Source organism: Lepidochelys olivacea (genome assembly GCF_965140295.1).
Source record: "Lepidochelys olivacea isolate rLepOli2 genome assembly, chromosome: 4".
NCBI lineage: Eukaryota > Metazoa > Chordata > Testudines > Cheloniidae > Lepidochelys > Lepidochelys olivacea.
Window position 1 is genome coordinate 68,596,434 of NC_140414.1, and position 11,812 is coordinate 68,608,245.

General features: G+C 43.7%; 1 protein-coding gene across 1 annotated transcript in view; it reads right to left on the reverse strand.

Moving 5' to 3' along the window:
* PDGFC (platelet derived growth factor C) overlaps nucleotides 1–6,314 on the reverse strand; it is a 249,953-nt gene extending 243,639 nt beyond the window's left edge. Inside the window, exon 1 of the mRNA XM_084627428.1 lies at nucleotides 5,446–6,314. Coding sequence (XP_084483554.1) covers nucleotides 5,446–5,563 — 118 coding nt within the window. The 5' untranslated portion in view covers nucleotides 5,564–6,314. The remainder of the gene's footprint in view (nucleotides 1–5,445) is intronic.
* Between the last annotated feature and the right edge of the window lie 5,498 nt (nucleotides 6,315–11,812).

An 11,812-nucleotide genomic window follows, 5' to 3' on the forward strand; every position in this document is an offset into this window, starting at 1 on the left:
GAATTGCCAGACAGGTCTAATGACTACATGAAAAACGTTGCTATAAAGCAATACCACTGCTGCAGGCAGCAAAGCACAACTTTGCTACTACATGTCGGCTGGAATAATAATTAGAACCAAAAGGTTAGGATTAAATCCTAACCATGTAGATGACTTTATCTACAGAGTTCAACATGAGACCTCCACTAGAATGGCTCTCATGGGCTCAAGGTATACATTCTGTTTCCCTCTCTGATATGAAAGGACTGCATGAGGTGCAAAAAAAAAAAAAAAAAAAACCCACACAGTTTAAATACTAATTTGTGGTTCAAGTTCTGTAAATCTATTAGAAAACAATAACTGCAAGAAATCAGATTTTAAGCAAACTGCATTCAATATTCAAGTCTAGATATGTAACAAATGTAGACAAAAGGCAGGAGTGCACAGAAATGGAAACATGTAGGGAACTTTCCACACTACTAAAACAAACTTTACGTAACAGAGAGGAGAAGCTGAAATAAAGAAAGGTTACAAGTAGTACTATAAATAGTAGTGGTATTAATGTTAACAGTAAACTTCAAAGCCAATGATGAGTCTTAAAATGTTCTTGCAGTTATTTACTACACGTGATTACGTGTTTGAAGATTTGTTAAAACTTTTCCAATTTGCCACATAATCCCTCGTTTAAAACTTTAAAAAGGGTGTTGTACAACCCTTAACTCTTTCCATAAAAGGGTTTTAAAAGTTTCACACCAAACCCACATTTTGAACTAAACAGAAACAGATTAAACTTCAGAAGTTTTTCATGTCTACTTTTCCTTTTAGATAAATAATTCCGAACATGTGACATCTATTTGCCAATGAAAAAAAACTGCACCACCCAGCATTAGTCAGCAGATTTTCTTCGTATTTGTCAGACCAGTTATAGCTGATAGCAGAACATTTAGATCTGGCTGTTTTGAAATGCATTGTTTTATTGTGAGTAGTTTTTTTCTCTAAATATTCCATTTAAATTCAGTTTATTCTTGAAATCATGACTTTCTGAGTCTTGCAGGATTTGGATTGGGGATGTATAAAATGCACAGGCTTCTACAGGACTACTTAGAGGATTGAGTTAAGTGAACTCAATCCTCCAAGGAAAATCCAGCACCAACCCCTGACCATACTACAGTCAATTACCTTCCCCTACACAGCCTCAATCTCTCTTTGAAGATATGTGGTGTAAGAAGTGGGCAACCAATGCTTTGGTTTGAGTTATTGTGGGGAAATGTGGGAGGCCAGCCATGGGAAGGAGATTCAATGAATACTGGCTCTTCAGCTGTACATTGAAACTCCACCCATGTTCATGGAGCTTTTTGCAGGCCACAGCCTGGAGGTTTCTGGGTGTATCAACCTCCAGTAGACTTCAGATTTGTTGCAAATAATTCAGACAGCTTTACTAAAAGTGCTGTCACTCTCCATTCCGGAATTCTTTATGAACTACACTTTTTACCATCATTTAACAAATTGTTACAGGAACTAGATCACTAAATCATAAGCAGAGGCTCCGTTGATGAGACAATAACTTGTAGAAAATCAACAGATATACTGGTGCACTACCTGTGATTGCTGTTATTCATGCTCGAAACTTGATTCCATGTGAATTAATATTTCTAACCAGTTGATTTTGGTTGTGTGTTGATTCATCTCAAGCCTTTGTCTCCTGAAGTTCTACAGTAGTTTATTTTTTAAATGCAGATTACAGATAAACTATTTTGTCATACATGGCATCTGATAATAGGTTTTCCTGTCATCTTACACAAAGAAGTATTATGTAATATTCTTGTACGTATACCCTGATTTCTATCGTTTAATAGAATTGCTTTACAAAACTTATCTTGTCCCACAACAGCCAAAAATATGGCTAGAGAACCTACATTCTCCGGTCACTGCTATATTGCGGCCAAATTTGCTGAGAGATCAATAAACAAATCTCCTTTGTGGTAAACGAGTTGCACTCACTTCTGCCAGTGGTGAATTTGACCCATCCAACTTATCAAATGTTGAAACTATAGCACCATGAATGGGGGAATGAAAGACAAAAGGAGAGGTTCAGAAGTGGCAGGATGAAAGGAGTAACAGGAAAAGAGAGATGGGGAGGGGTAATAGGAGGGAAAAAATGCAATGAATGTAATAAAATCTTATGCAAGGGAGATTGGGAACTTCTCAAAAGAGTAATTGAATCTCAGAATTTTTTCTTGGACCCTGTTTTGGTATGGGTACAAAGATGGTAATGAATGTATTTTAGAGAGCTATGATAGAAACTTACAAAGCTTTGTAAACTTGCCAACCCATTCAAGCAGAACCCTCTTGGTCAAAATTACACAGAAATGTGGAAACAATTCATCCATATAAATAGCAGCCTCCACCAAGTATAGCACATACTCCAATCTCATGCCTACCAAATGATCACTCACTTTTGAGCCTCCAAATGTAACAACTTATTAATCTTTAGTTTTGTAATTCAACTGAGTAAAGATATTCCAGAATTAAATAATTTTAAGACTGCTTAATGCCAAGCAGAGTTTACAAATAAACCTTCAAGAAACTTAAACTGATTATACCAGAGGGCTGACAAAAGCAAGTATGTAGTTTTAAGTGGTTTCATGTAGAACTATATTGGCCCCACAGCACCCATCATGTTGAATTCCTGGCAGATGGCAGTAAAATACTGATTTCTGATGAGAATTTCTACCTTTTAATTGTGTACAAAAATTCAGACTAGGAAACCAGTATCTAAAATGTAATTCCTAATATGCAATATAACAAGAGAACACCTTACATTCCGCCCCCCCCCCCAAAAAAAAAAAACTACATTGAGTCACACTGTACAGTTACATCTTCAAGTTAACGGTTTGGACTCTTGACAAAAAGGACCTGATCCTGCAAATACTTATATACATGCTTAACTTTATTCAAGCAATAAGTTATTAACTAACTCCCAGAGCAGTTTGAACCAATAATAGCTACTCTAGTATGCAGTCAGTACGATTTTAATTTGTTTTGTAGTACAATTGTTTGGCTAGATATCAATTTAGCAATTAGGAGTCGGAACTTTTTATTTCTAGGATGAAGGAGATAAGGGTTTCTCCCTCCCAGCCATCCTCCCCCCCCCCCCCCACTTTTTTCTTCTAACCAAAACATTGTATATAAAGCTTTGGCATGTGAACAGCAACAGCTCCTAGCCAACTACATGGAGTTTTAACCTGCCTCTAGCTAAAAGCTATACACTCTTTAGATTGCTATAGAGTTAAAAAAAATCACTCTAATTAAATCAAGTTAAAACTGGTCTGACCAACGTTACTGATCCCACAAATAATTAAAGTGTGTCAGAAAAATTAAGTATTGGTTTTAGTTTTAGCTAAACTTTTACATTAGACTAAGTGCAACAGTTAAGAGCTGGAAATGAAAGCATAGGTCAACAACTATTCAGATAGCTATACTATATGAACTATATTTAATATATTAAGAGTAACATTTTTGGAACTCTTTTCTCTTTCTTCTGGTTTTGTAATTGTTACAAGACTGTGATGTAGTTACTGTACCTCACAAAGTGAAAAACTGGATCATTAGCCACCTGAAGCTTGACCTCAGGCAGCTGCATTACCAGTGTATGAACAGTGCCTAAGTTGTGCTGTCAGATATAACTATTTATATTATCCATAAATATTTATTTTATAGCAATTCTACCTCTCTCCTGTGTTGCAGTTTCACTTTTCAGACTTTTTTATTGTACAACTAGGCAATAAGGCCTTAGTGTCTATTTAAGACCCTGTTGCACTGTCATATAACAAATCTCTTGTGGAAGGCTGACAACCTGTTATGTCTCTCACGTGAACTTTGTCTGCGTTGAGAAAGCAATGGTAATTCAAACACTTCACTATGCTCCTTGTATACACCACATAAATAAAAGAGTAAAGCATATTTTCATTACATTTGCCCTGAATCCACTTTGTCTCTAGCTGGCTTCCTAAAACCTCCATCAGTCAGATGAATTGGGAGGATGGGAGATATTTCATTCTCACACAACATAGATATTTTCCTGTACTGAGGACAAAGGTTAGCCTGATTAATTTTCCTGTCAGGTTTCTGACTCTTTTGATCACTTTCCCCTAGCCCTTTGCAGTTGCTCTGATTAGAGACTGATCCCTGTGCTGCTCTTTGATCAGTAGCCCAGGCAGTCTGCAGGTGCCATATGTCATCACATTAGCAAACAGCAGCAATATTAATCTCTTCTGCTAAATTTGGTAACACCACACATTCTATTAACTCACATAATGCCTGTAACAGGCCACTTAGTTCTTTATTTGTTTTGTATTAAAAGATGCAGCATATAATACTTATATCAAGAGAGTCAAGTTCAAGATGACAGTTTTTGCTGAACTGAGCAAGTCTTTAAATTTGCATTTTTGTTATATTTCATTTATAACCTACTAAAACTTTGGGAGTATTCTGCTTGCACCTTTATGTTGGTTTGTCTAGGAGAAACAACAGTCTAGCTAACAGACAAACTGCTAAGATTTTCCCCCTTGTATATTGGCATACATCACTGGAAAACAGGGTGTTTAATAGCCTAATTGTAGACATTCTGCATAAATAGTGTGGTTTCATGTGGTACATAACATTTCTGTTTTTAAAGTAGTGTTTAAAATGACTTCATAATAGTAGATCAAGAGAAAAGGCCCTTAAAAATCTGAATAATGTAAATCATATGGAGTTCAGAGGCTAAGCAAATTACACACCCTGAAGCTGCCCTTGCTGTATGAAAGGAGCCTTTCTCCAGCTCTGAGCAATCCCCGCCCAAGGGAACTTGCATCTGAGAGTTTTCTAAACATTTCAGGTACACTTGAAAGCTGAAAGTAATTCTCATTTCCTATGCAGGAATAGCTGGTTTCCAGCACATACAAAATAGTGCCCATTCACCAACCGACACAAAAACACCCTACCAGAGAAGGAAGGATTAGGGCACAAAGGTGTGGTTAGAAAAACAAAAAGAAAGAAAAGAAACATTTTAAACCACCACCCACAAAATAAAGTCTCCAAACAGGCTGTGAGCTTCCTTCTTTGCTATCTTCTGGCTAGTTAATTGGTGCCCTTTTACCTCCCCTGCTTCAGTTAAAGAGGCTGACAAGTTTCCTGGAGTAACAAACACACAGCGAAGACAGACCTGCCAAGTCTCATTCATTTTGGCTTCGATCTTAAAGGCTCACTTGGGCGACGTAAGATTTTTTTTTCCCCTCCCGCAGTGAGTTTCAATGAGATATTTACAGCCTCGCTCAGGACTGCCTGCACGGTGTGTTGTGCATTGTGAAGTTACGCTCTGTTGAGAGAGCCACAGGTTCGAGACAGCCCGGCGTCCGAAGTTGCAGAGTTAATGCACCCTCCCCTCCTTCCCCAGCCTGGCTGGGAACACTGTCCGTGCCTTACCATTTTGCTCCTTGGCGCTGGAGAACTGCAGCTTGACGCTCAGATTGGACTCCGCTTGGGCTCCATGTCTCTGGCTGGCCAGGGCAGATGTCAGCAGGAGGAAGGCGAAGAGGAGCATTTGGCTGACCGGGGGAAGTTATCACACACACCAGGCACGTTCAGATCGCCGGCAAGTCCCGAGTCTCTTTCACCACCACCAGGCGATGGCTGCGCCGCTGGGGAGAAAGCAGCCCTGAGCCCGCTCTGGCAGCGCAGAAGTGCAGGGTAGTTTCCACATAATCCCATCCAAAACTTTGTCCTAGCGCCTTTCTCCGTGTCTGGGGGGGGGGGGCGCTAAAGGATCAAAGCAAAAGCTGGACCCACACCAGCTTCGCAAGGGCTCAGCAATCCGCGCGGGGCAGGCGAAGGCGCCCAGCGCACACTGGGGCCAAGGGCGGAGGGGACGAGAGGACTCGCCGCCGCCTCGGAGCGGCACCTGTCAGCTCCACAAGCAAAACAGCAGGAACGGCGCGGGGAGGGGGCGGAGAGCAAGGCGAGCTCCCTGAGAAACCCCTTCTTCGCCCTCTGCGAGACAGCCGCGCTGCCAGCCGGGCAGCGTCCCTCAGCCCCTCCGCAGGGCTCCGCTCCCCGCTCCTTCGCGTGTCTCTGCCCTGCCCCCCGGCGGCCCGGCCTCAGGGGAGGGGGTGGGAGCGCGAACAAAGTGCCCGTCCCAGCGCACGCAGCCGGGGCAGGCTGCTGCTGCTCCGCTCTCCCCCGCCAGCGGCTGCACGCAGCCCGAGCCCGGCACCTGGTTTGAGTTTGACGCGACAGCGGTTCGCGTTAAAAGACTAGCTCCGCCGCCCGGAGCCCCCAGCAAGCCGGCCCGGCTCCCCTCCCCCAGGAGCCTGCCCCTACTCCCCGCGGTCCCCCTCCTCCCTGCTGTCTCACCTTCCCCCGCCCCCTCTGCGCGGATCCCCCTTCTCCTCCTGCCCCGCACCCCGCAATTCCTCTGCCCGGGGCCGCCCGGCTGAACCGCCCTGGCCCAGGGCTCCCGCCCGGCGGAGGTTACCCCTAGCGTCGCCGGGAGGGGCGCGCAGGAAGCCGGAGTGGCCAGCCCAGGCGGGGGCTGCTAGGGGTGGGGGGAGCTTGCCGCTGCGCAGGGCAGCCGGGAAGGGGGGGAAGCGGAGCTGCTGCTGCCGCCCGCCGCCGCCGGCTCGCGCTCTCTGCCTTTGGCCTCCAGCTGGCGACCCAACAGGTGCTAGAGCAGAGCGCGGCGCAGCCGGGCTCGGGCTGAGCTCGGCCCGCTCCGGGCACAGGGGAAGGCGTCGGAGCAAGCAAAACAAACGTTAACCTGCCAGACAACGGCCCCCAAGCCTCCAGGGAGCCCCCGGCGCTTGTGAAGGCCGCCAAGAGACGGGAGGGAATGGGCGAGCCCCCGCCGCTCCTGGTTTGATCAGCGGGATGTTTGGTGCCAGGTCACGGCAGATCGCAGGAAACGGCCCATCACCGCTCGCTCTGGCTGAGTCGGGGCGTCTTGTCTCCAGTACAGCGCAAGGAGCCTTTCTGACCCTTCCAGCGTCGCTGGTTTTGGCACACAACCCATTAGCCACCCCTGGCTGTGGGGTTTGAAATAGAGATGGGCTCGATCCCCAGCTCGGACCATTGCTCAGCTTTGGGCAGGTTCGGCTCTCCAGCCAAACTTCACAGCTTGCAGCAGCCTTGATAGTGGGCCCAGTCAAAAGCCTGGCTCCAAACTAGGAGGAAGTTCAGCTCCACATACAGACTTTGGCCCTACTGTTGCAATCAGGTCCCTGGGGCCAGACCCACAGCCCTGTTGACTTCAGAGAGGGCTGGCCAGCGTTGTCCATGGGGATCTGAATGGAGAATCAGGCTCTTTGTGCTTCAGGCCAATTTCTCATTTTCTTTATTCATTGTCAAATTCCTTAATTAAGAGAAATCATTATGGTGACAGTTGTTTATTGTGAAAGTCTCTTATATTTATGGGGTTTTGTTTATTTGTTTTGATGACAATTGGTTTGTATTTGAAAAAATAAATGCATAGTTAAACCCTTCATTTAAATTGTTCCCCTGATATTTAGAAATGAAATAGGAAGAGATTTTTTTTTAAATGCTTATTGGACAGCTTAGTTTTCTTTCATCACTACATATTATTTCATCTACCTTGAAATGAGAATGTTAAGCCACTTACGTAAATAAATTGAAATCCTACTTTGTGTCATTCAACATTTGATAACCATTATCTTCCTTCTGGTGAAATGTTATTTTGTAACCTACAGCATTGTTCAGTGAATCAAGCTACATCCTTGTCCCTTTTAAAGCAGCTATCCTCTGGGAGAGCTTTTGTGCTGTTTCTTTAGCAGAATGAACCCCAGTTCTGTGAATCAATGAGTGCCCTCACATCTCATTCATTTCAGTAGGAAATGATGATATGCAACATCTTTCAGGATAAGACCTATATAAATTTAATCAAAAATATTGTTAAACCTGCCAAGGACTGCCTAACCTGAGTGCACTAAGCCTCACACTAGCAGTCCAGCACTCAGCCTGAGTCAGGGGGTGAGGATGCTTAACAGATGTGTTAGGGGTCAAGGAGGATGAATCATCTCCCTGTCCTAGTCACAATGCAGTTCTGCAGCAGCTCCTCAGAGGTTACTCCAACCCAATGGCCTTGAGCTGACTATGGGGGAAGATCTATGCACCAATGGATGCTTAGCCCCACCCACAGTAAAGTTCCACCTACACTCTACCAGGGTCCTCTATGGCAATGGTTTTCAAACTTTTTTCCTGGTGACTCAGTTGAAGAAAATTGTTGATGCCTGCGACCCAAATGGAGCGGAGGATGAGGGGGTTGGGGTGTGGGAGGGGCTCATGGCTGGGGCAGAGGGTTGGGATGCAGGGGTGAGGGCTGCAGGGTGGGGCCAGGAATGAGGGGTTCAAGGTGTGGGGGGGGCTCTGGGCTGGGGGAGGGGAATCGGGTGTGGAGGGGGTCAGGGCTCTGGGCTGGGGTGCAGGCTCTGCAGTGGAGCCAGGGATGAGGTGTTCAAGTGCAGGAAGAGGCTCTGGGTTCGTGGGGGGCTCAGGGCTGGGGCAGGGGACTGGGGCATGGGGTTGGGATGCAAGCTTACCTCCGGTGGCTCCCGGTTAGTGGTGCAGTGGGGATGCTAAGGCAGGCTTCCTGCTTGTCCTGGCACCGCAGACCATGCTGTGCCCCGGAAGCGGCCAGCAGCAGGACTGGCTCCTAGGCGGAGGCACACAAGTGGCTCCATGTGGCTCTTGCCTGCAGGCACACACACACACCCGCCCCCAGCTCCTATTGGCCGGGAACCGGTGCTCGGGTCGGGGGGGGCAGCATGGTCCCCCCGCCTAGGAGCCGGACCTGCTGCTGGCCACTTCTGGGGTGCAACGCAGTGTCAGAACAGGTAGGGACTAGCCTGCCTTAGCCAGGCAGCACTGCCGATGGGGCTTTTAACAGCCCAGTCAGAGGTGCTGACCAGAGCCACCATGACCCAGTACCTTACATTTTGCAGCCCAGTACTGGGTCATGACCCACAGTTTGAAAACAACTGCTCTATGGCCTCCAGAACCTTGCTCCCCTCTTGTATAGCAGACCTGCATCTCTACCATACCTACAGGAGACTCTAAAACCAGTGAGGCATGGAAAGGCTTTGTCTATTTTCAATAAAAATAAAAGGAGTACTTGTGGCACCTTAGAGACTAACAAATTTATTTAAGCATAAGCTTTCGTGAGCTACCGCTCACTTCATCAGATGCATTCAGTGGAAAATACAGTGGGGAGATTTATATACATAGAGAACATGAAACAATGGCTGTTACCATACACACTGAAATCTCCCCACTGTATTTTCCACTGAATGCATCCGATGAAGTGAGCGGTAGCTCACGAAAGCTTATGGTTAAATAAATTTGTTAGTCTCTAAGGTGCCACAAGTACTCCTTTTCTTTTTGCGAATACAGACTAACACAGCTGCTACTCTGAAACCTCTATTTTTAATTAATCACTTTGTAGGAGCACTTAAAGGCCACAACAAGGTTGTTCTAAGCTCTGTACAAATATGCAGTAAATGACAGTCCCTGCCCCAGAGAGCTTTGGTACAGGCAAAAGAGACTGTATTTGATTTCTATCTTCCACCCTTGTTACTTAAAAATGAGAAAACAAATATGACAAACTGAGTGCTTTAAAGAAATCTTACTTGGGTGATTATAAACAATAACATTTGATTATCAGACAAAGTAGTATGTATTTTAACCAGGTTTTATTTGTTTTGGAAAATACAAGTTAGATTTGAGTTAACATTATATATATATATATATATATATACACACACACACACTTACAAATATTTAAATGCATGTTTCTGGAATAGAAATTATAGCTAGGGTGACATGCTTATTTATCCCTTCCAAGATTTTAAAGTGACTGTACATAGGAACATTCATCAATTCAGCAGTGATTTGGGGTGCCTCCACTACTGAGCATCTAACCAGAGGCAGCTTAAGGGGTACTGATTTTCAGAGGATAGATGCGGAGTATTTTCTGGAAATTCAGACACCTTCAAAACATTTCAAGTTAGACACTTACAAATTAAAGCACTAGTTGCTTTTGAAAGTTTTGGCTGGAGGAATTTGCATACTGCATTAGACCAGTGGTTCTAGTCCAGTATCCTGCCTCTTATACTTGCCAGCACCAGATTCTTCAAAGGAAGTGCAAGAAACCCCATAGTGGACAACTATGGAATAAAAGTTCCCTCATTTGGGAGGTTTTGTTTTGTTTTATTTTTCTAAACCCCCAGCAGATAAAGATTGGCTTATTCCTTGAAGCATGGACATTTATATCTTTTTTAAAAATCATACTAAGTTTTTCTTCTCAGTGATATCTAGTGGCATAAAAGTATTTCCTTTTATCATTTTTAAATTTGTTGCTTTTCAGTTTCACTGAATGTTTCTTTGTCCTTGTATTCTGAGAATAGATCAATTGAAGCACTTAATTAACCTTCTCTATCCCTTGCATTATTTTTGTATACTTCTGCCATATCCCCTGTTATTTCCTTTATAAATTAGAGAATTCTTTACTTTTAAATCTCTCTTCATTAAGTCTCTATGCATTTAGTACTTCTTGTCCATCTCTAAGCCCCCTCTATTTCTGTTGTATCCTTTTTAGAAAGCGACAGAACTAAACAGTATTCCAGGCATGGACTAATCTTTCAATTATTATTTTTCATCACATTTCTTATGCATTCAAGATTTGTTTGAGGGTTTTTTATTTATTTAATTGCCACTGCACATTAAGCAGAGGTTTACATTGAGTCACCCACAATAATGCCCAACTATTATTTTTTCTGAATGGCTAGTTACTTTAGGACACAATAATGTATATGAGTTGTTCAGAATATTTCTTCCAATGCACCTTATCCTGCATTGTCAACACTGAATTTCACTTAGGGCAAGTCTACACTACAGTACTACACCAATGCAGCTGTGCCGCTGTAGCGTGTCTGGTGAAGACACTCTATACCTATGGGAGAGTGCTCTCCCATCAGCATAATTACTCCACCTTAGCGAGAAGTGGAAGCTATGCTGGTGAGAGATGCTCTCATGCTGACAAAGCGCCGGTGTGGAGAGCACAAAACTTGCATCACTGTGGGGAGAAGGGTTTCCACACCCCTGAGTGACGTAAGTTAGGTTGACTTAATCGGTAGTTGTAGACCTGCCCTTAGGCTCAGGCTACCTGTTCATCCAACACTATTAAATATTTCTGAAATTCCTCAGTCTATTTTAGTCTTGACTAACCAAACTAACCCTGTGTCATCTAAAATTCGGACACTTTACTGTTCATTTCCTTTTCCAGATCATTGATAAATACTTTGAACAGCACCAGGCCCACACAGAACCTATTGCATCTTCTTAACCCATTGCCTTGTCAAAAAATGGCTATTCAGTCCTCCACTTTATCTCTTAGCCAGTTCTATGCCATGACAGTACTTTACCTCTCACCTCATAAGAGTTTTGCTTCTTCAGTATCTTCATGTGAGGGACTTTATCAAAGACTTTTGAAAGTTTAAATAAATTGTATCATCCACTTCATTATTTTGTTGACACTCAAAAATTTCTAATAGATTAGAGAGGCAGAATTTTCCTCCAGAGAAAGCTGTACTGGTTTGTTCTTCTTATATTATGTTCATCATGTTTTATAATTCCATTTTTAAATTATCATTTCACAAATTTTCCTGGTACTGGAGTGAAGTTCACTGGTCTGCAATTACTAGGATTACCCCAAATCGACTAATTATGAGCCAAATCTGGATGTCCTTCCATAGATAGTATCACTACTAAAGGCAATGGAACTTCA